Source organism: Gracilinanus agilis, chromosome 1, assembly GCF_016433145.1.
Source record: "Gracilinanus agilis isolate LMUSP501 chromosome 1, AgileGrace, whole genome shotgun sequence".
NCBI lineage: Eukaryota > Metazoa > Chordata > Mammalia > Didelphimorphia > Didelphidae > Gracilinanus > Gracilinanus agilis.
In genome coordinates, this window is record NC_058130.1 from 60,297,525 (window position 1) to 60,318,670 (window position 21,146).

The 21,146-nt window shown below is 40.8% G+C and overlaps 2 protein-coding genes across 3 annotated transcripts in view; one reads left to right on the forward strand and one right to left on the reverse strand.

The window, feature by feature from the left end:
• Nucleotides 1-1,862: 1,862 nt before the first annotated feature.
• LSM3 (LSM3 homolog, U6 small nuclear RNA and mRNA degradation associated) lies at nt 1,863-10,582 on the reverse strand. The gene is made up of 4 exons (XM_044656870.1): nt 10,549-10,582; nt 8,423-8,533; nt 3,787-3,882; nt 1,863-2,263 (listed from the first exon to the last, which is right to left on the reverse strand). The coding sequence occupies exons 1-4, from the start codon at nt 10,567-10,569 to the stop codon at nt 2,183-2,185; spliced, it is 309 nt and encodes a 102-aa protein (XP_044512805.1). The 5' UTR covers nt 10,570-10,582; the 3' UTR covers nt 1,863-2,182.
• Nucleotides 10,583-10,871: 289 nt separating this feature from the next.
• Nucleotides 10,872-21,146, forward strand: part of XPC (XPC complex subunit, DNA damage recognition and repair factor) — a 30,039-nt gene continuing 19,764 nt past the window's right edge. Inside the window, exons 1-3 of one of the 2 annotated variants that reach the window (XM_044667972.1) lie at nt 10,872-10,953; nt 15,589-15,778; nt 20,984-21,099. In XM_044667972.1, coding sequence (XP_044523907.1) covers nt 10,872-10,953; nt 15,589-15,778; nt 20,984-21,099 — 388 coding nt within the window. Of the gene's footprint in view, nt 10,954-15,588; nt 15,779-19,144; nt 19,561-20,983; nt 21,100-21,146 lie in introns of those variants that run through there. The other variant, XM_044668058.1, reaches the window with a different exon arrangement.

Genomic DNA, 21,146 nt, shown 5'->3' on the forward strand with positions numbered 1-21,146 from the left:
ATATTCCAAGAATCTTCAGAAGCTCACTATTGACCAAAGGATAAAATACGAATCCTTGTTAGCACTTATAGCTCTTTGAAAGCAGATTATCTTTCAAGACTTAAGATTCCACTAAATCCAGCTCACACTCTATTCTCTATTCCAAACAAGTCTACTAACTTCACATTTCCTCTAATGTTACATTTGCACACTGTCCTCTGTATCTATAATGCACTCTCTTCCATTAAGTACCACCTCCAATAAGAGACCTTTCCTGATCACCCCAGTACCAATATTCTCTATTCCACCTCCAAATCACTTTGGATTTCCCTATCTTGGTCCATGTTGTCCTTCCCCCATCCCCCAGAATGTAAGTTTTTTGAGGGCAGAGCCTGGTTCAGTTGTTTTTGTATTCCAGGGTCTAGGGTATTGAGGCATTTAATAAATCCTTTAGTTAATTTTAAGCCTGGCCCTGTCATTCACTGAATACATGACCCATATCAAGTAAAACTCATGTCTCTGGGGCTCTTTCCTCCTTTGTAAAAGGAGAATAAGATTAGAATGAGTCTCTCCTGTCTTTTCCAGCTCTGTGATTCCACAACCTTCTATAACCCTTACTCAGACAAGTATCTCCTATATCATATGAGGGAAGTAATATTCTGCATGGATGATATAGGATATACTTCAGCTTTCACAAGGAAGAAGCAGGATGGTAGAATGGGAAGTCCTAGACCAGGAGTCAAGAGATCCAGATTCTACGTCCCAAATGATATTTAACACATAATGTGAATACAGCAAGGTCACCTGATAAATCTGGGTATCCTGTTTTCTCTCTTGTAAAACTGAGACTGCAGGGTCTCCAGAGTCCTTTTCAGGACATGAAATGTATAATCCTTAGTCTGTGAAAGGGGACTAACTAATCAAAAGATTGTAGATACTGGCAGGGCAAGGGAAATGGTAGAATATTTTGCCATCATTTGGTGTTCCACCAGAGAAATGCTGTTACTAAGCTATTCTAGAGGAGTCATGGCACAGAGTATAAGTACAGATGAAGCATTCACTATGCTGGGGATAGAACTGGTCAAATAACCTAAGTAGTGGCCTCAACCATTCTTCAGGATGACAAACCCATCTGGTTCAAAAAACGAATGAGATGCACTGGAAGAGAGTGGTCCCTTTGTGAGCTACTCTTTCATCTGTGATAGCCCTTCAGAGAGGCACTAAGCCATGCAGGTCAGAAACAGGCAACACACACCACCTACTGCCACGATCTGGAAAAGCAATGATGAAAAGGGGCCATTTCATGATTACAAAATGTTGAAAGTCCTTTTTATAGTATATTACTAAAAATTACGTGGGGTTCTAGATCATGTCTGATAACAGAAGAATGAGCACATACTCAAAAGATTTATGAACCTGCTGGCCACAAAGCAAATACTCCCCCCCCCCCCAAGATGCAACTCACTAGGGCAAGGAACGATGTTCTATATATTGACAATAGATGATGTAGTTCAGAGTCCACTAGGAGGAAAAAACACCCCATGAATTCCACTTTAGTTTTGGTGTTTCAAGTACTGAATGACTGAAGTTAGAACTAGATAGATCTCTGTGGCTTTTACTCTTATTGTAACATAAACCAGGGGAAGGTAGGTGGAAGGGGAGAGAGAAAGAGGGGGAGAGGGGAGAAAGAGATTCTCCAAGTATGTATATGCGCCCTTCAAGCTTAGAGCCTCAGAAAGAAATCAAGCAAAAAATGTGCAATAGCATGCCCCATTATTGCTGTATTTCAAACATTTTTGCCTTGATATGCTTTGGCATTTGATCTATCTGAAAACAACTCTTAGACATATTGCTTTTTGAAAAACAACAAAATAAATAATTTGTCGCCTGGCCAAAAAACCAAAAGGTAAATTTAATTAAAAAAATATAATTGCCTACAAGATGAATAGACAAATTAAATCACTGAAAAAGATTCCTGCATTGACGCTTACATTAATTGGGAGGTTTGATATCAGAACTAAGAATGAGTGTTATGCCACTCAGATCAGGACTTGTCTGGAAATTAACATTTTAAGGATGGAAGTTTCCTTGATTGTTTCTAAATATCAAAAAGTATCATGGGCTGTTCTTTTGAACACCAGCTTTTCTCATAGAAGATATTGTCCAGAGTCTCCAATTTTCCACACAGGATAAAGCCTTGGTTTCAGCCAACTCTCAATGGAGGGGCTACTAATACAACCCCATCACCTCGGACAAACAGCATTGGAATGTTCCGCTTGGTTGACTGAGAGGAGGAAAAAAAAAAAAGAAAACTTCAGAGAACATATTTTAAACAAATGTTTATGGATTTTTTTTTAAACAAAATGAAACTCTGTGAATGTCAAAATACACATCTAGATTAGCCACAAATGCCATGGAGAAATTATTGGAAAACCTGGTTGTCTACATATGGTCAGCCAAAAAAAATCCACCAAGTCAATCTTCACTACTCCATATCAACTGTCAAAGCTATTCTGAGCCTGAATGACCAGGAAACACCAGAGAACATTACGTGAAACAGTAAAATCAGGAAGATCAACTGGGATTTTTTTGGGGAGGGGAATGGGAAGCTTTTGAAATGAAATGAAATTTTTGAAATGTTGAGCTTACCCAGAGATCCTACAGCTAAAAATAAATAAATAAAAAGGTCATACATACACCAAAATATTGGTAGCAATTTTTTTTATAATAGCAAAGAACTAAAACAAAACAAAATAGATGCTCTTTAATATGAGAAATGCCGAAATAAGTTGTGGTAAATGAATAGGGAATATTACTGCACCATAAAAAACAATGAACATGACTATAGAGAAGCATGGGAGAATTTAAGTGAACTGAAAAAGCGAAGGAAGGGGAACCAGGAAAACAAAAACAAAATAACAATAGGAATGGGGAATAAAGAAATACACAAAACTGGATGCTGTATAATTGGTATGATAAAGATTGGTCCAGAAGAGAGAAGAATATGCTTCCCCTTCTCTTCTTTGCAGAGCCAGGGTACTTTCAGACTGTTAAAACTCAGCTGATGGGCTAGATCATTAGCTTTGGGGAACTGTTTTTTCCTCCCTGCTTATTTTCTTTCTTTATTCTTTCTTACAAGGGATAATCATGGAGGGGAGGGGAAGGATTTATTTGGAAATGAAGATGACACAAACTCAAAACATAGCAGTACAATTAAATAAGGAAACAATAAATTTGAAGAAATGGCAAGACACCAAAGGGGAAATGTCTAGCAGGCAGATGGGGAGATTTGGGACAGAAAGAGGGGCTTCTGGAGATAGAAAATGAGTTCAGATACTGCCTCTGCCACTTCCTACCAATGTCACTTTAGGCACAGCATTTAACATGTCCCGGCTTCTTAGTCTCCTCATCTCTAGAAGGGGAGGTTGGGCTAAATGGACCCTTAAGAGTGCATTATGGCTCTCCATATTCCTTTTTAGAGCTCAGGAGACATTCCAGAGCTGAAGAAAGAGCTCCCAAAACTAGATATGACAATAAGAGGAGACTAAAGCTCTAAAAAGGAAAATGCATAAAAAGCAGGCCAAGATCTAAACATTAGGGAAGTAGAACTAATAAATGGGAAGGAAGAGTGATTAGAAAATATTGAGCCAACACACTCCAGGATTACAGAAGCTAAAAGAATAGAGCATTAAGAAAAAAGCAACTATTTGTAGTATCAAAGGCTGCATACTAACAGGCATTTCATCAACACGATGAACTGAACAATTAAGAATGCTAAATCATTCCATTAAAACAAGCTTAACTTACTTTATAGATCTCCTCATAAGTTTCTTCATCAATTTCTATAGTTGTCACAGTCTCTTCTACGTCTCCCAAAATCATGTTTAAATGTTGATCATAAGCCTAGAGAAATAAATGTGGTTAAGTATTAAATTATGGAACATATATAAATGAAAACAGGTAATAAATTGTAAATATTCAGAGTTCAATTAATATACAAAATGGACATTCCTTACTGTTAAAAATTAAAAACATGATTGTTACTAATGGATCTTTTTTCCAATGTGTTTTGAGGTAGAAAGATCATCAATACAGTCATGATTTATTTTTTGGCTTAAAAACTCCCTTTATGGACACAAATTTAAGATTTCCTTAGAATGGGTAAAATTTAAGTACACAGGGAACAGGCCTGCTGCTTTATTTAAAGGAGGCACACTGTCCATAACACAGAAACAATTAAGAAAGCTGCTATAAAACAGAAAGAAGTGCCTTTCACAGCTATGGTGCACATGGTCAGCGGGTCTGTTTTGCAGAACTATCCTCATTTGTTGATGGCTTAGTCTTGAGGGGAGAGTGGGTGACAGCAATGTTTAAACTATACACATATTTTTCAAAAACAGGCATTATACCCCAAACAGGGAGATGGGATGGAGAAGAGGGTCCCTCTTAAAAAAAAAATCATTTAAGCATCTTTTTTAAATGAACAGAAGAGAACAGACAAGGTATCAGAAGGATACTGAAAGAAATGGGACACTATCCTACATATTGAATTTCTTCTATTCCTACCCCCAAAATCAAAGTGTACATAATAAAGACTGGGAGCTATGTATGCAATCTTCTTTCTGTTTTATTTAATATATGGAAATGCTAATTCTACTTGGTAAAGTTCAGAACTTTTTTTTTTTAAACCAAAATTTAAAAACAGTAAGCTATAGGATTATAGGAATTATAAATAGGAAATCTTAGGCTTAATATAACCAAAAAATCCTAACAATTAGAACTATGCCCAAATGGAATCAGTTGCTTTTGGAGGTAATCAATTCCTCTTCCCAGTTAGGCTGCATGTGGAGGCCAGATAAACCTTTTTCAGAGATGTGATGGAGAGGTTTACCAGTTAGGAAGAGATGGGACTGTATGATGTCTAAAGTCCCTTCCCACTCTCTGATTCTTCTATTTTTTTTCTTAACCCATACCTTCTGTCTTAGAATTTATGTCAAGCATTTGTTCCAAGGCAGAAGAGCAAGTAAAGGCTAGACAATTGGGAATTCAGTGATTTACCTAAGGTTACACAGCTAGGAAATGTCTGAGGCCAATATGAACCCAGGACCTCCCGTTCCCAGGCTTGATACTCTATCCACTGAGCCACCTAGCTGCCCCTATTCTCTGATTCTATGAGAAGGGAGGGAAGAATCTTAACCAATAAAGAATAAAAGACAGAATAGGTCATTTTGGATGCATAAAATTAAATGGCTTTTGCTCAAACAAAATCATTAAGGACCCCATAAGAAGAAAAACTGCTAAAGGCAGAAAAATTATTTAATTTGACCAAAATCATCGATATGAGTCTGATACCTAAGAAACTTGGGAAATGAAACAAATATATGTATGTAAGAACCACTTCCACATTGGTAAGTGTCTAATGAGTTTTCAAATATAAACCATAAATGAGCACCTGCAACATGCTCTAATTCATTAATATTAAGAGAAATATAAATTAAAATAACTCTTAAGGTTTCATCTCGAATCCTGAAAAATGGCAAAGATGATCATAAGAATACAAAGAAGTCAGTATGGGAGGGGTGATGGGAGATGGTCATACTGGGGCATGCACTGGTGGCACAGCTGTAAACTGTGAACTGTCCCACTATTCTGGATATCAATTCTGAACAATGCAAGAAAAGTAACTGTGCATTGGACCCAGTGAACCCAATACTGGGCAAACATTTTGAGGAGGTCAAAGATGGGAATGAAGAGCTAATACAAGCCAAATATTCATAGCAGCACTCTGAGCAAAGAATTGAAAACAAAATGGGTGGCCATCATTTGAAAAAGAGCCAGAAAAGCAGTGGTTTATAAATATAACAGGGCAATATGAAACAAATACTGGGAATCCAGAGACACACAAGGATATCTGTAAGGTGTGATGCAAATAAGCAAAACCTAAAAGCACAATATACAGTAGTGAAAAAGGAAACATCCTGAAAAATCAATGAGGACACATACCTCCCTTGTCACAGTGGACAATCCAGGTGTCATCCTGGACTCCCATTATCTCTCACCCTCATAACCAAGTTGCTGCCAAGGCCTGTTGATTTTACCTCTGCAGCATCTCCCAATTACACTCACTTCTCTCTGACACTGCCCCAAGTCGGTGTAGGCCCTCATCACCTCACACCTGGATTATTGCAATAGGTGATGATGGGTCTGCTGGCCTCAAGTCTCTCCCCACTCCAATACAATTTTCCTAAAGCATACTTCTGACTACTTCACCACCACTCTTCCTCAACAAATTCCAGTAGCTCCCTATTGCTGCCAGGAGCAAATACAAAGTGTTGTTTAAGCCCCCACATACCTTTCCAGTCTTCTTATATCTCCTTGTTATTCCTCCTAGAGACCCTCCCCTCCAGACTCCAGGCATTTCCTTCAGTTGTTTCTCATGCTTGGAACTGTGTTCTTTCTCATCTCCATGTCTTGGTCCCCTGATTTCCTTTAAATCCTAACTAAAATTCCATCTTATAACAGGAAGACTTTTCCAATCCCTCTTAACTCTAGTACTTCCCCTCTTCTCTTTACTTCTTATTTACTATGTAGATAAATTGTACATATTTGTTTGCAAGCCATTTCCTCATTAGACTGTAAGCTTTCTGAGGGTAGGGTCTGTTTTTTGCCCCCTTCTGTATCTTCAGTACTTAGAACAGTGCCTGGCATATAATAGGCACTTAATAAATGTTTACTAACTGACTTTTCAGATTCTTTAATTAGTAAATTTATAAATTTTAGAATTGTCATCAGTCTGCCCACTGCCAAAAAAAAAAAAAAAAAAAGAATTCTCAAGGATTGTAAGGGTCATCTAATTCGTATTCATTTTACAGATAAGGATGGTGCCCAGAGAAGTTCACTGACTTGTATCAAGTCACACAAGTAGTAAAAAGCATAACTGGGATTAGAACTCATGCACTTGATCTGCAGACAAAGCCTCCTGTCTTCTTTCCAAGTTGAGAGCAGGTCCTAGCTCTTCCCTGAAGCTCTTCATCTTCATGGGTGATTAGTACTCTCCTTCCTCAAATATTCTGGAAGACTTTAATTAATCAATTAAGCATCAATAAAGTACCTCTTCTGTGCCAGGCACAGGGATACAAAGACAAGTAAGGATAGTCCCTTGTATTTAAGGTTAGATGTTAGAGAGAACATAAAATACACATAGGGACACACAAAATGGATACAAGGTCTGATCCTTTTGCCTCCCTTTGATGTCAATGCATAATTATTATTATTTTTTTAAACCCTTACTTTCCTTGTATTGGTTCTAAGTCAGAAGAGTGGTAAGGGCTGGGCAATAGGGGTTAAGTGACTTGCCCAGGGTCACACAGTTAGGAAGTGTCTGAGGTCAAATTTGAACCTAGGACCTCCTTTCTCTAGACCTACCTCTCAATCCACTGAGTCACCCAGCTGTCCCTTCAATGCATAATTATTGACATACATGTTGAATCCTGCCAGCAGAATGTAAGAAACCAGAGGGCAGGAACTATTTTGTACTGTATCCTCAGCATAGCTCCTTACACTAGTAGTGTCAAAGTCAAATAGAAAAGAATCCTTGTGGGTTACATACTACCTTAGAAAACCACAAATTAACATTATCTATGTTTTTCTTTATTTTGTCCCACATTTCTCAATTAAATTTTAATCTGATTTGGCTATACTTGGGAGTTTGGGGGCCCACCAATTTTCCATTTCTGATGTAAAAACTTTATTATGTGCCTGCCAAGTGAGTTGAACTGAAATCTCTTCCAACTTTAACATGGTGCTTAAAATCATCTCATTCCACAGATTTCACAGGATTTATAACTAAAAGATACCTTTGATTTTACAGATGAAGTAACTGAGGCCCAGTTACCCTGCAGACTTAGGATTAAAATCCTGGTCTTCGAAACACCTCACAACAAAATACATTTTTAGAATGCTACAGGGGGAGACACACTAGATTTAGAGTCAGAGAACCTGGGTTCAAATTTTGACTCTGTCATTTGTTACCTGTGTGACCTCAGACAAATCACTGAACTTCTCTGGTCTTTGGTTTCTTCACCTGTAAAATGGGGTTGGATGAACTACATAACTCCCAATGTCCTTTTTGTCTCTAAACACGTGATATGACATCTGGGGAAAACTAAAAAAACCTATTGAGAGGTAATGTGGTATAATAGATAAGAATTAGCTTTGGACTCAAGAAATTGATTTAAATGCCCCCTCTGACACACAGACCAACTATAACTAAACAAATAACCCCTGAGTGAGGCAGGCAAAGATACTGATCTGCACTAGTAGAGGAAAATCCACCCATTTTCAGTTTCTTTCACTAATAAAATCACAACTTCTCTCTCTAATAATACTTATGCATTATCAGAAATATTACTCATCTATCCAATATTTGATATATTTAACTCACATGCAATCTTCCTCGTAGTTCTCGGTCATTTCTCATTTTTACATATATTCGTTCATCTAGACTGAGCCTGATGAGATCCAGCGGCTCCTCTACAGTGTTAGTGGTCTGTTGCTGATAAGAAGAAAAATTGTGATGATACTCAGTCACCAGAAGTGCTAGAATACATTACCCACCTGTTCTCTGCAAAACTGAAATTCAGGAATTTGTTTCTTCAGTTATAGCTTCTACCTGATCTATAGTTTACAAGAGTCTACCCAATTAAAAATATATACTTTAATTCTCTTTTATGAAACATCAGCCCTAGCAAAGGCACTGTCACCTGAAGGTTCAGGGTCTCCTAGGGCAGACAAGAGTGCCAGAACACCACCACCTTGAAGATAGGAAACTTATTTATTTTTTAAATTGCCATTTTTAAAACCCTTATTTTATGTCTTAGCAACACCTTTTAAGACAGAAGGGCAAAGGCTAGGCAAACAGGATTAAATGATGAACCCAGGTTCACACAACTAGGAAGTATCTGAGGTCATATCTGAAGTCAGGTTATCCTGAATCCAGGTCTAGCTCTCTATCCACCTGGCTGGCCCTGATGATAGGAAACTTTTTTCCTGTTAATTTTTTTTCCTTTTTTATTTTCAAAAACATTTTATTTTCCCAATTACATGTAATTATAATTTTCAACATCCAGTGTCCAAAATGATAAGATCCAAACTGTTTTCCTCTCTCCCTTCCCTCCCAGAGATGGCAAGCAATTTGATCTGAGTGATACATGTGTATTATCATGCAAACATACTTCCATATTAGTCATTAATATAAGAGAATACTTATATAAAACCCAATTCCCAATATAAAACCATAAATAAACTAATGTGAGAAATATTATGCTTTGATCCACATTCTGACTCCAACAGATCTTTATCTGGCAGTAGAAGCATTCTTTGACAAAAGTTCTTCAGAATTGTCCTAGACCATTGAATTGCTGAGAGTAGCTAAGTTCCAGTTGATCACTGTACAATATTGCTGTTACTGTGTACAATGTTCTCCCAGTTCTGCTCATTTTGTCCTGCATCAGTTCATGCAGATCTTAAGAAAGGAAACATTTAAGGGTGTGTACCAGAATGCTACATTTTCAACAAGAGAGGATATGATGTTTGCAAAAGGCTGTGGAGGGATAGTGAAAATCTATGTGTTCTCAGGAAAATAGATACTCAGAACAGGAACAAGTGGCAATTAAAAATGGCAAAAGCAAATCAAATCTGGGAATTGCTGGTAGGAAGAGAAGAGTTGGGTCAAGAGGCAGAAAGGTAGTGCAAATGGACAGGAGGACCTAGATTCAAATAAGGTTTGACACACACTAGAAGCTCTGTGACTCTGGGGAAGTAGCTTCACATCTGCTTGCCTCGTTGTAAAACGGAGATAAGAGGACCTACCTCCCAGGGTTGTGAGAATTAATAAGATATCTGTAAAATAAACTTTTCAAACCTTAAAACCCTATGTATATGCTAATACAATTATTAACGACCCTCACCCCAAGACTTCTGGCAGCTGTATTAGAAAGTGAGATTTCCAACAGCATTAGCAGAGGAACAGGTTGAGACAAAAGAGGGAAGGAATAAGAAAGCCTGGACGCCAAAGAGATGCTGGGGTGAAGGAGGCAAAGTATCTCCGCAGGGAAAGGGGGATTTGGAGGTTTCCAGGGGCGCCAAATGAATGAGCTCCTGGGACGCGGACCCTAAACCACTTCGGGGAACCGCTGGCTGCCCATTTCCAGAGTCAATTAGGGACTAGGAGAATGGGAAGGCTTTCTTCTTCATTGGCTGGTTGAGCTGTCAATCAGGATCAAAGCACGCCAGAAGACAAACCAATGAAAATTGCAGGTGGCTAGCCTGAAGTCGATCGACAGTTGAGCCAGCCAGTGAAGGGGTGGGAAAGGCGGGGGAGGGCGTAGCTTCTCCAATCTTAGCCCAAGACTTTTGGAAATCTCCGTTAGTAGGAAATTTCTACGTGAGGTTGCGAGAAGCGGAGAGTAGGTGGAATCTGGGAAGAGGGAGCAAAGGGCCACTCTAAAGAGCATGCTCGGCCCCCTGCTGAAATAACCAAGCGGTTTAAGAGGCTGTCCAGCAACATACCTGATCCGCGTCGTCCGCCATGTTTCAAATCCGGTTTCTTTTCGCGCTTCTCGCGAGATGACGTCTAAATGCACGCTCTCCGCCTATCAGCGGAAGCGAACGTGATGACGAATGCCCCGGGAGACTAAAAGAGCGAGGACGGCCGGAGAGTCGCCGGAAGTAAGTGAGGAATGTTTCACCCTCCTTCGTGCCCAGCCCACGTGGATTTCACTTAAACCCCGCATCTGTCCTCGAAGTTCCGCGGTAGGGGTGTGGCGTCAGACTCGGGCGTAGGTTGGTCCTCCCCAGGCTCCGCCCCCGCTCCTGATCCGAGACCCTACGGTATGGCGCGGAAGCGAGCGTCAGGCGAGGAGCAGCCCGGCCAGCGACGACCCAAGAAGGCCCGGACCCAAGGGGCGGAGGCGGGTGAGTTGGGGGAGGCAGGGTCAGGAAGGACGGAGTGACTTGGTGTAGTGGCTGGCGAGTGTGCCTGGCAGGGTCGGTCCCAGACCTGGCTGCAGCTTCCCACCTTGAGGCATATGCAAGAATTTTGGCTGGACCTCCCGCCTCTGATCCTGTTCCTTTGCCTAGGCTGTCCCCATACCTGGCATGCACCTCTCCTTCACTGCTGACGCTCAGGTGACTCTCATTTCCTTCCAAGAGTAGTTCAGAGGCTGCTCCAGAACTGGAGGTCTTTCCTGATCCTGTTGGTTTTTCCTCACCCCCAATTACCCAATGTTTATGTATTCTTTTATGTATTACATGCACTCTCCGTCTAAATATCTGTCCATCTAAATATCCATCTATTTAAGTATTCCAAATATCCATCCATCTAAATATCTATCCACCTATTTAAGTATTTCAGATACCCATTCATCTGTCCACTTAAATGAACATCTATCAGTCAGTCTAAATAATCATTTATCCAAATATTTTGCCTGTCTAAATATCCGTCTCTCTACCCATCTATCTAAATATATCCGTCTAAACAGCAAGCCAGCCATTTATTTAAATATCTTGTCTATTCCCCTTTCCTTCTATCTAAATATCTTTCCATCCACTCATCTAAGTGTTTCTTTGTGTGTCCATGCATCTGTCTCTCCATCCATCAATCCATCTGTTTCTCCCCAGAAAGAATGTAAGCTCCTTTTGACTCAGTGAATAGAGCAACAGACTTGGAGTCAGAAAGATCTGAATTCAAACTTTGACTCAAAACACTTATTAACTATGTGACCTTAAGGCAAACAGCTTAATCTCTGCATCAGTTTCCTCATTTGTAAAATCCAGACGATAATAATAATATCTCCCAGGATTGATGTGAGGATGAAATAAGACTGAGATTCCAACTCTTCCATATCTCTGAGATCCATGATTCAGTTAACTGTAATTCAAAATAAAACATGAATAAATGCCTGAGAGGTTCTTTAAAATGTTGTGCCACATCAAAGGGAAAGGAAGTTCATTTGCAATTGGGGCAGTCAAAGAATATTTTTCTCAGAGGGTGGTTAAGTTTGTTGTGGGTCTTGAAACATGTAAGATTTTTGCATATTAAGATTGAGAATGGGAGACAGTAATGGATAAGGAACTCTGAGAAAAGTTACAGACGAGTGAGAAAGCAAAAACTTGGTTTGGGAGGAATAGTCAGGCACTTTGACCAGGTGCATAAAGTGTGAAGAGAGGAATGCTGGAAAATAAAATTGAATTGGTCACAATGAGTGGTGCCAGGTTGTTCAAGGCCTTGAACCCTAGACAAGGAATTTGGACTTTGTTTGGTACACATTAGGAAGCCATTGGAATGTTGGGGGAAGAGCAGTGACCTGATCAAATCTTAATATAAGGAGAATTAGTCTTGCAATGGTGGAAAAGGTGAATTGAAAGGTATCATCAGAATAGCTAAGTGGCTCAGTGGATAGAGGGCTAGGCCTGGAGTCTGGAGGACCTGAGTTCAAATGTAACCTCATATACTTTCAGCTAGGTGACTGAACCTTATTTGCCTAAGCCTTTCCTTTCTGTCTTAAAGAGTTGTTACTAAGACAGAAAGTAAGAGTTTAAAAAAAAAGAAAGAAAGATGTCATTACTCATGAAAATAAAAGGGTTGAACTAGCTAAATCTTACAGCCCTTTAAAGCCTTATAGTATGTCAGGTTCATTTTTTGTTATCTAAAGTTCACAGAATTCCCAATAGTCTTATATTGCATAGTATTTTCAAAACTTAAGTTGTGCCACTTATTTTGAGATTTTTACTTAATAATATATCTACAGTGACGATGCTTCTGTAAGAAATTCAAGTAATCCTATACATTTTATAGATGAACTTTAGAGATGGTAAGTAGGTTTGCCTCTTTTCTCTGAGCAAATGTGTTTTCCTATCAGGATCTGCCCTCATGTCCCTGTGGCAGGATCCTCAGCTCCTTGTCTAACTCGGCTTAAAAGCAAAAAAACAAAAACAAACCAACTTTCTGAGTGTTTACTATGAAGCACTTTGCTAATCACTGTGGACAGAAAGAAAAGTGAAACTAGCTCAGCCCCAAAGGAATTCCTACTCTTCCACTTTGTGAAGGAGTTGCAAATTAGTGGGTTGGGATTTAATGAGACCTAACTATGATGTAGATACCACATTCTAAGTGATCCTCCTTTCAGTTTTGACCCTGAACCAGGGAAAGTTGTAATGAGGGTTCCTTAAAGTGTTGCCAGTCAGAGAAGCTTAGGTCTCTGGCACTAGACATGGGAACCTAAGCCATTTATTGTGATGGGTAAGAAAGCAGAGAACTTGGTAGATGTGGATGATGGTATTGCAGGTGGCTGCTCCTGTGACCTATGTAATAAGGGGGTAATGTGGCTGAAAACAGGGGAGCTGGTGGTATAAGTGAGTCACCTGGGCCAGGGAGCCTACAACTACTGTAATTGATGATTTGAGACCGCCAGGGATGTGTATGCCAGAGCTGTGATGCCCAGTCAGTCTCCCTGCTGTCTGTAGGCTCCTTTAAGGTGGAGAGTGAGGAGCCCCTCCCTGCTGGAGTGAAAGCAGTAACCAACAGGAAGTGAAGCTGACACATTTCCTGAATAAAATGGATGCCTGGCCAATACTTCCTCTGAAGTCAGGTGGTTGCTATCTTCCCTCTCCTCAGCCCCTTAGCCCTGGATGATGTTATAAATAACTATAGAAGCTCACAGTATCAGGCTAAGGGTTTATTTAAAACACAGGAAGGAAAACTGAGGAAAGAGGGTTTGGGTCTGGAGAAGTTGTTGCTAAGGGTGACTGGCCAGTGTTGGCAATGGGCCTAGAAGGTAAGATCAGGCTGAGGGAACCAGCCCCTCAGCCAGGGATAATTTCCGCTGCCCTGATGTTAAGTGATCCACCAGCTAGACAGATGAGGTTGATGAATTAGTTTAGGGGTATTGTTCCTAGGCTGACCTAACCTAATTTCCTACCCACAATCCACAACCCACACCTCCCTTCAACCTCCTGGGGTCCCCAAGGGGAAGTCAAGGGGTAGCTGGGTGTCTGGGTGAGGTCAAGGAAATCAGAACCCCCAGGTTGGTTCTGCAGGGGCATTTATAGTCCCAGCTCAAACTGTCAGGTCTTGGGACTGGCCCTTGCTGGCCATTCTCCTAACTGCCAGGATTGCCTAGGGTAATTTTGCAAATGCAAGAGATCTTGCATAAATCCTGCATTACACCTGTTCCATGTGTGTGAAACATCTTGAATCTGATATCATTTGTGTTCATCCTCCTCACATGCAAACAATAGGAATGCCTGTGGCAGCTTTTCAAACACAAAAGCCCACTAACTCAAAGAATAGTTCAGAAATGATCGATACCTTTAGTTTCAATATTTTCCCCATTTTCAGGATGGAAAAATTGAAATACCACTAATCTGGTCAAGTGACTTAGGGCCAGGTTCCAGAATAAAATCCAGAAATTCTGATTTTTGGGGCTGTTTTCTCAAGCTTATTCAGCAAATTTCAGTTCAGCAGGTACTTACTGTGTGCAAATCACAATAGCAAGAAAGGAAACCAGTCCCTGCCCTTACTGAGGACTTAGGACATGGAACCTAATCTGCTGAGGGCAGGCACTAACAGTCCCAGGAATCAGAAAGAGTTTTCCTTAAGAGGTCCTCACACCTGATGGAAGCCTTGAAGGAAGGAAGTGGAGTCCAAGTAGTAGAATACAGGGAGCATGGTATCAAGAGATGGAATTTTGACTTCAGGAAACAACAGGGAGACCACTTTGGCTAGAGCCAAGAGTGCCCAGATGGTGGTAAAGCTAAGCACATCTGGGGCCAGGCTGCGAAGGGTTGTAATTCCAAGCTAAAGAGTTTGTGTTTTATCTTGGAGGCGATGGGAGCCACCTCAGGGGATTGAGTAGGGGAGTCAGAGCTGTCTCTTCTTATATGATCACACCTATGTGTTAGGAAGATTTGGCAACTATATGGAAAACAGATTAAAAAAGAAAGTTATTAGGAGCAAGGAGAACAATTAGAGAAATAATCCAGATGAGAGGTGACAAGACTCTAAACTGGGATGGTAGCTAGATGAGTTGAGAGAAGCTGATTGTGAGAGGTGATATGGAAGTCAGATTCACAAGATTGATGATTAATTGGATATGGGAGCTGAGGGAAGAAGGGATGGACCTTGAAAACTTGGAATAGCATGGTGGTGGCTTCATCAATTTGAAAAAAGGGAATTTAGAGAATGGGTTTGTTTTGGGGGGAAGGTAATGAAGAGAGTACCTACTACGCACCAGGTAACATGTAAATATTAGCACATTTTAAAATCAGTTCCATGTAAGGGAAATGGCCATCAGGTTGTTTCAATCAATTGATCATTAAGTAAATATATATTAAGTGCCTACTATGTGCCAGGCATTGTGCTAAGAGGTGAGGATACAAAAAAGGCAAAAGACCGTCCCTGCCCTCAAGGAGCTGCCAGCCTAGTGCTTGTGCTGAGATGAGGCTCTGAATCAGGGTTGTGCCCACAGCAGGGCTGGGCTGGGCTGGCACTCATTTTTGACACTCACTGACTCTTTTCTACCTTTGCTTTCTCCTTACTCCCTCACACAGATGTTTTTGAAGATCAGAAGCCAAAGAATATTCGTCTCCTGGGAGTCTCAGGTGGGAAAAGGAAGAAGAGTTGTGATCCCAGTGGACCTAATCAGGGTGTATCAAGGAAGTCCAGGGCCAAGGTGGAAGCAACATCTAAAAATCCTCCCAAGTTGAAGGAGGAAGCTTCCAGTGAGGGAGACGAGTTCACGTAAGATAGTTCCAAATTTCTTTGTATTTCTATCAGAAAAATGGTGGCATTAAGAACCACCCTTCTCTTCTTCACCAAAACTATTCTAGGCAGCATGGGGGCAGCACGGTGACACAAGGGTCTGGAGTCAAGAAGAACTGAGTTCAAATTTAGACTGGCCCAATGACCCTGGCAAGTGTGAAGATAGAATTAGTCACTTACTAGTGGGGCTTCCTCAAGTCCCGATCTCCACCAGGGTAGGTAGTCCGATAGTCTCCAGCAACCCAACCCTTGGGTAGTGCTAGGCAAATTGAAAGACTGCAATTGGTTTCTGTGAAGCAGGGAGAGACAGGAAATGCATTGGTTTGCTCACATAGAATCCAAGGAAAGAATTTCTCCAAATACCAGGAAGGGAATAGTGTTCCAAACCATGTTGGTCTCTTTTATTTTATTTTTTTTTTAAACCCTTACCTTCCGTCTTGGAGTCAGTACTGTGTATTGGCTCCAAGGCAGAAGAGTGGTAAGGGTAGGCAATGGGGGTCAAGTGACTTGCCCAGGGTCACACAGCTAGGAAGTGGCTGAGGCCAGATTTGAACATAGGACCTCCCGTCTCTAGGCCTGACTCTCAATCCACTGAGCTACCCAGCTGCCCCTGGTCTCTTTTTATACCCCTTTTTCCATGTCATTTCTTGTCTCTCCCTCTCTTTTTTTTTTTTTTAAACCCTCGTACTTTAGTGTATTGTCTCATAGGTGGAAGATTGGTAAGGGTGGGGCAATGGGGGTCAAGTGACTTGCCCAGGTCACACAGCTGGGAAGTGGCTGAGGCCGGGTTTGAACCTAGGACCTCCCGTCTCTAGGCCTGACTCTCACTCCACTGAGCTACCCAGCTGCCCCATCTCTCCCTCTCTTAACAGAAACCAGTTGCAGTCTTGCAATTTGCCTAGCACTGCCCAAGGAGGGGCACTGCTTGTGGCCTTTGGGGGTGTGAACTACTAAGTGACTTATGAGCTCTCTTACCTAATGATTAAGTGAGATACTAAGTAGGAATACTTTAAGTTCTTGATTTGATTAGCTAAAAATAGACAGGAGAAAGTTAATTCTATCTTCACACGAGCCATGTTTCTGGTTTCTTCAGCCTTAAAACAGGGATAATAACTGTACTTGCCTGCTGTGGAATAACACATAGAAAGCACTTTGTAGATCTTACAATTCTATATAGCTGCCATCTACTGTTAGTCTATCTATAAAGCACTTTGAGCTCTTCCAAATGAAGAGCATAGAGTTTGTCATTTGGAATTGGGAAAAAATCGTGGAGGTGGTTTACTTCAAACCCCTCATTTTACAGATAATGAAACAGCCCCAGAGGGAAGAATAGGAAGAGCCAACACTAGAACCCCATTTCAGACCAGTTCCTTTTTGGCTCTACCAAAATACTGAGCTCCTGAGTCACAGTCACAGACTCTGAGGGTTGGAAAGGACTTTAGTCATCTAGTCCAACCCATACCTGGAGAGCACCTAACTGTAACCCCCTGGCCAGGGTCATTTAGCCTTTGTAGCCTCCAGTGAGGAGAGCCCACAGCCTCTGAGGCCACCCTTCCCACCTCTCATCATAAGGAAGTTTTTACTGACTAAAGCATGAATTCCTCTTGCAGCTTTCCTCTTTCTTCTCTCAGTGCTCTCTAGGTCTCTATAGAACATGTTTGCTCTCTCCTCCCTGTGACAGCTCTTTGGATGCTTGGATAGCTATCTTGTCATCCTTGAATCTTTGCATCAGGCTAAATAATCTCAATTCCTTCAATTGATCCTCACTGGATTCAGGCTCAGAACCCTCCATCCTCCTTTTGGCCACCTAGGAGCACTTCACCTTACCGTCCCAGGAGGATTCTATCACCTCATTGCTGGCAGCCATTTCTCTATCCTTGTACCTGATGTCTCATTGATTTTTTGGTCATCAGATCATGCTCATGACTGGTGGAGCATATATTCCCTAAAACCCCAAAAGCTCTTTCAGAAAAATCTAACCATGCCTTCCTGTTTCAATTGGGGATAGAGTTACAAACCTAGGTTAGAATTTTCATTTATTTTCATTAAATTTCATCTTAGATTCATCCCAATGCTTTGGCCTGTCAGATCTTCTAGGATGCCATCTGTATCACCCAGTGAGTTAATGGTTCTCTCCCTCCCCCAATTAGGCAGATTAGATGAGCTTATACTACATGCTTTTGTTCTAGTCGCTGATACGAGATGTGAGGCACAAGGCTGTCCCTCTGGACACTTCCCAACAAGCTATCTTGGAGCCTGGGACTTCTTTTCTAGGAGGGCCTTTCATCTATTTCAGTAGTAATAGAACTTTGCTAAAATCTACGTAAACTATCACCAATGTTCTTGTGATTTACCAGCCTAATGCTGTAGAAGGAAGTAAAGTATGTCTCATATCACTACTTCCTTTTTTAGATGTTCACCACCCATCCCTTTTATACTCCTTTATAGTTGTATCAGGAATCCAAGGCAAGCCACTTGCTTCTTGCCCATTGACTATTTCTCTTTTCTTTTTTGAAAATTGGGAAAACATTTCTGCATTAGGCCCGGATGTGTAAGGTAGGATTTAAAGGAAGAAGGGACCTTAGAAATCACCTTATTTAATCCCTCATTTTCCCGATGAGGAAACAGTGATGCATAAAGGTTAACTGATTCCCCTGGGGGGCCAAGAAGTGAGTCAGGCTTCAAAGCTAGGTCCTTTGACTCTAAGTCCAGTGCTTTCTCTACTATAACACATCAATCTTTGGGGACTAAGGGCTCTGAGTCTCAGAATCGGAGAGTACCTAAAAGCTGGTTCATTCATCCGTACTTAGATTGTTATTTTTACTATTTTGTTTGCACAAAAACTGTAGATTTTTCAAATGTGGAAGGGAGAGAGGGAGGAAGGAAAGTTAATATAGCCCCTTCTATGTGCCAGGCACTGTGCTAAGGACTTTGCAGTTATTATCTCATTTGATCCTCTCATCAACTCACATCAACATCAAGGTAGGTGCTTTTCGCATTTTACAATTGAGGAAATTGAGGCAAACAGAGTTTAAGTAATAATAATAGATAAAACATAGAAAGCATCTATTATGTTCTAGGAACTGTGCTAAGTTCCTTACAAATATCATCACATTTGATCCTCCCAACAACCCTGGGAGATAGGTACTATTATTATCCACATTTTTAATATTTTTTGAGGAAACTGAGGAAAACAGAGGTTAATGACTTGCCCAAAGTCATACTGCTAGTCACTATCTGAGGCTGGTTTTGAACGCAGGTCTTCCTGACTCCTTGCTCTATCCACTTGGCTACTGTTGCTACCCATAATTAAAGCTCACTTAAGTTAATAAATATTTCTCTGTTAAGGAAACCTTCCTTTATGGATTTGCCAGTGCTTTGTTCACCTGCCAGCATCCCCAAAGTCAGTGACCATTTACCTGTGTACTAAGGCATTGTGCTAAGTTCTGGGCATACAAAGAAAAGCAAAAGGCAGTTCCTACCCACCCAGAGAGTTCACAGTCTAATATGGGAGATGACAGGCAAACAACTATGTACAAACAAGATCTCAGAGGGGAGGCACAAGCATGAATGGGGAGTGAAAAAGACTTCTGTAGAAGCTGGGATTTTAGCTGAGACTTGAACCCAGGAGTTGGATGCAGAAGAGAAGAGAGTCCCAAGCATGGAGAACAACCAGTAAAAGTGCAATCTTGAGTTGGGAGTGCTTTGTGTGAAGAACAGGAAATAAGCCAGAGGACTGGATTTCAGAACCATGGAGAGAGGTAAGAAGGCTGGAGAAGCAAGAAGGGACCAGGATAGGAAGGGCTTCCAAGCCAGAAAGAAGACTTTCTGTTGGGTCCTAGAGTTTATTGAATGGAGTGAGAAAAGGAGAGTAGCATAGGAAGATCATTTCTACAGCTGAAAGGAAGATGGATTGTGGGGGGAAGAAGAGGGAGAGACTGGAGGTCAAGGCCAACCAGCCACTATTGCAGTGGTCCAGGTGGACGGGGATAAGGGCCTGCACCAGGGTTGGGGCAATACCAGGGTGAGCTGTAATAAACTGGCCTTGACAATCGCTAGATATGAGGTAAGAGAAAATTAACAGTTTGCCAAGAGGTCCCTGATGTGACCAAGATTGAGAGCCCCTGATTTCGACAGTAGACATCCTTTCTCTCCTTGATCTTTTCTGTGTGAGCAGTCAAGCCAAACTCCTGAGTGGTTGTAAGTCTCTTCTAGGAGATTCCTGTTATTTGGGCACAATGTCTTCTGCAAATAGAAACACTGGAGGACTTACCCACACACAGAATTCCTCTGTATGAGACCTTTCTCACAGTAGCATACTTCTTTAGAAAGCATTATATCTTGAAAAAAAAAAAGAAAAAGATGGAAAAAGGCAAATTGTTTTTAATATCATATTTCAGCAGCACATTTAAGGAGCAAGAGATTGTGTAATGCATTTCAGAAAGTTCACATCTAAAATGGTTAAAATACAAAAAAGGAGGGTAAGTGCCAGTTACCTGGGAAAATCCATCAAGTACCTTTCCTAACAATACCAGATAAATTTGGTTCTATTTACACACCCATAGGTAATTAATGTAATCCAGGGTTTACTGACTTCATTTTTTAATCATCTTCATATTTGTCTTTATAACCATGAAGTCCATGAACTGTTTCCCATTGCCTTTTTTTTTTTTTTTTTTTTAACCCTTATCGTCTGCCTTAGAAGAGTGGGAAGGGCTAAGCAAAGGGGGTTAAGTGACTTGCTCAGGGTCACACATCTGGGAAATGTCTGAGGTCAGATTTGAAACTAGGACCTCCCATCTCAAGTCCTGGCTCTCAATTCACTGAGCTATCCAGATGCCCTGTCAGGTCATCCCTGTTGTGATGCAGCTCAATGGGAGACAGATCAACAGATGAATTAGTGGCAGATTCAGTATTAAAACTCAATCTTTTAATAAGAATTTCAGACAGATACTTATGAGAGAAGTCAGGCTTAGTGTAAACAGAAATGGTTTTGGACAACTACAAATTAATAACAGTTGTTAAAAAGGTTGTCATTTCTCATGCAACCATGTTAAAAATGAATATTAATAAATGTTTAAAAAAAAAAAGGTTGTCATTTCTTCTCTTCACCTTGGTAAGCAAAACACTAAAATAACAGAGATGCTGGAGCCTTTCTCATGTTTCTTCTTGTGATATTTATAGTACCTTTACAAGTACACCCAAGAAGATCCAGCCAGTGACAGAAGCATCAGTTAAACAAGAGAGCAATGAGGACAGTGATGAAGATGAAAGTGAGGATGATTGGGAGGAGGTTGAAGGTAAGACTCTGGTGCCTAACTGACCTGCCCCTTAAAGCTTTGCTTTG

Excerpts from the sequence above, each read along its gene's own strand:
- LSM3 (XM_044656870.1), bottom strand. The coding sequence starts at position 10,569 with ATGGCGGACGACGCGGATCAG. Across the intron at positions 8,534-10,548 it reads TGGCGGACGACGCGGATCAG|CAACAGACCACTAACACTGT; the intron begins GTATGTTGCTGG and ends TCTTCTTATCAG. Across the intron at positions 2,264-3,786 it reads CTTATGAGGAGATCTATAAA|TCAACCAAGCGGAACATTCC; the intron begins GTAAGTTAAGCT and ends TCCTCCTCTCAG.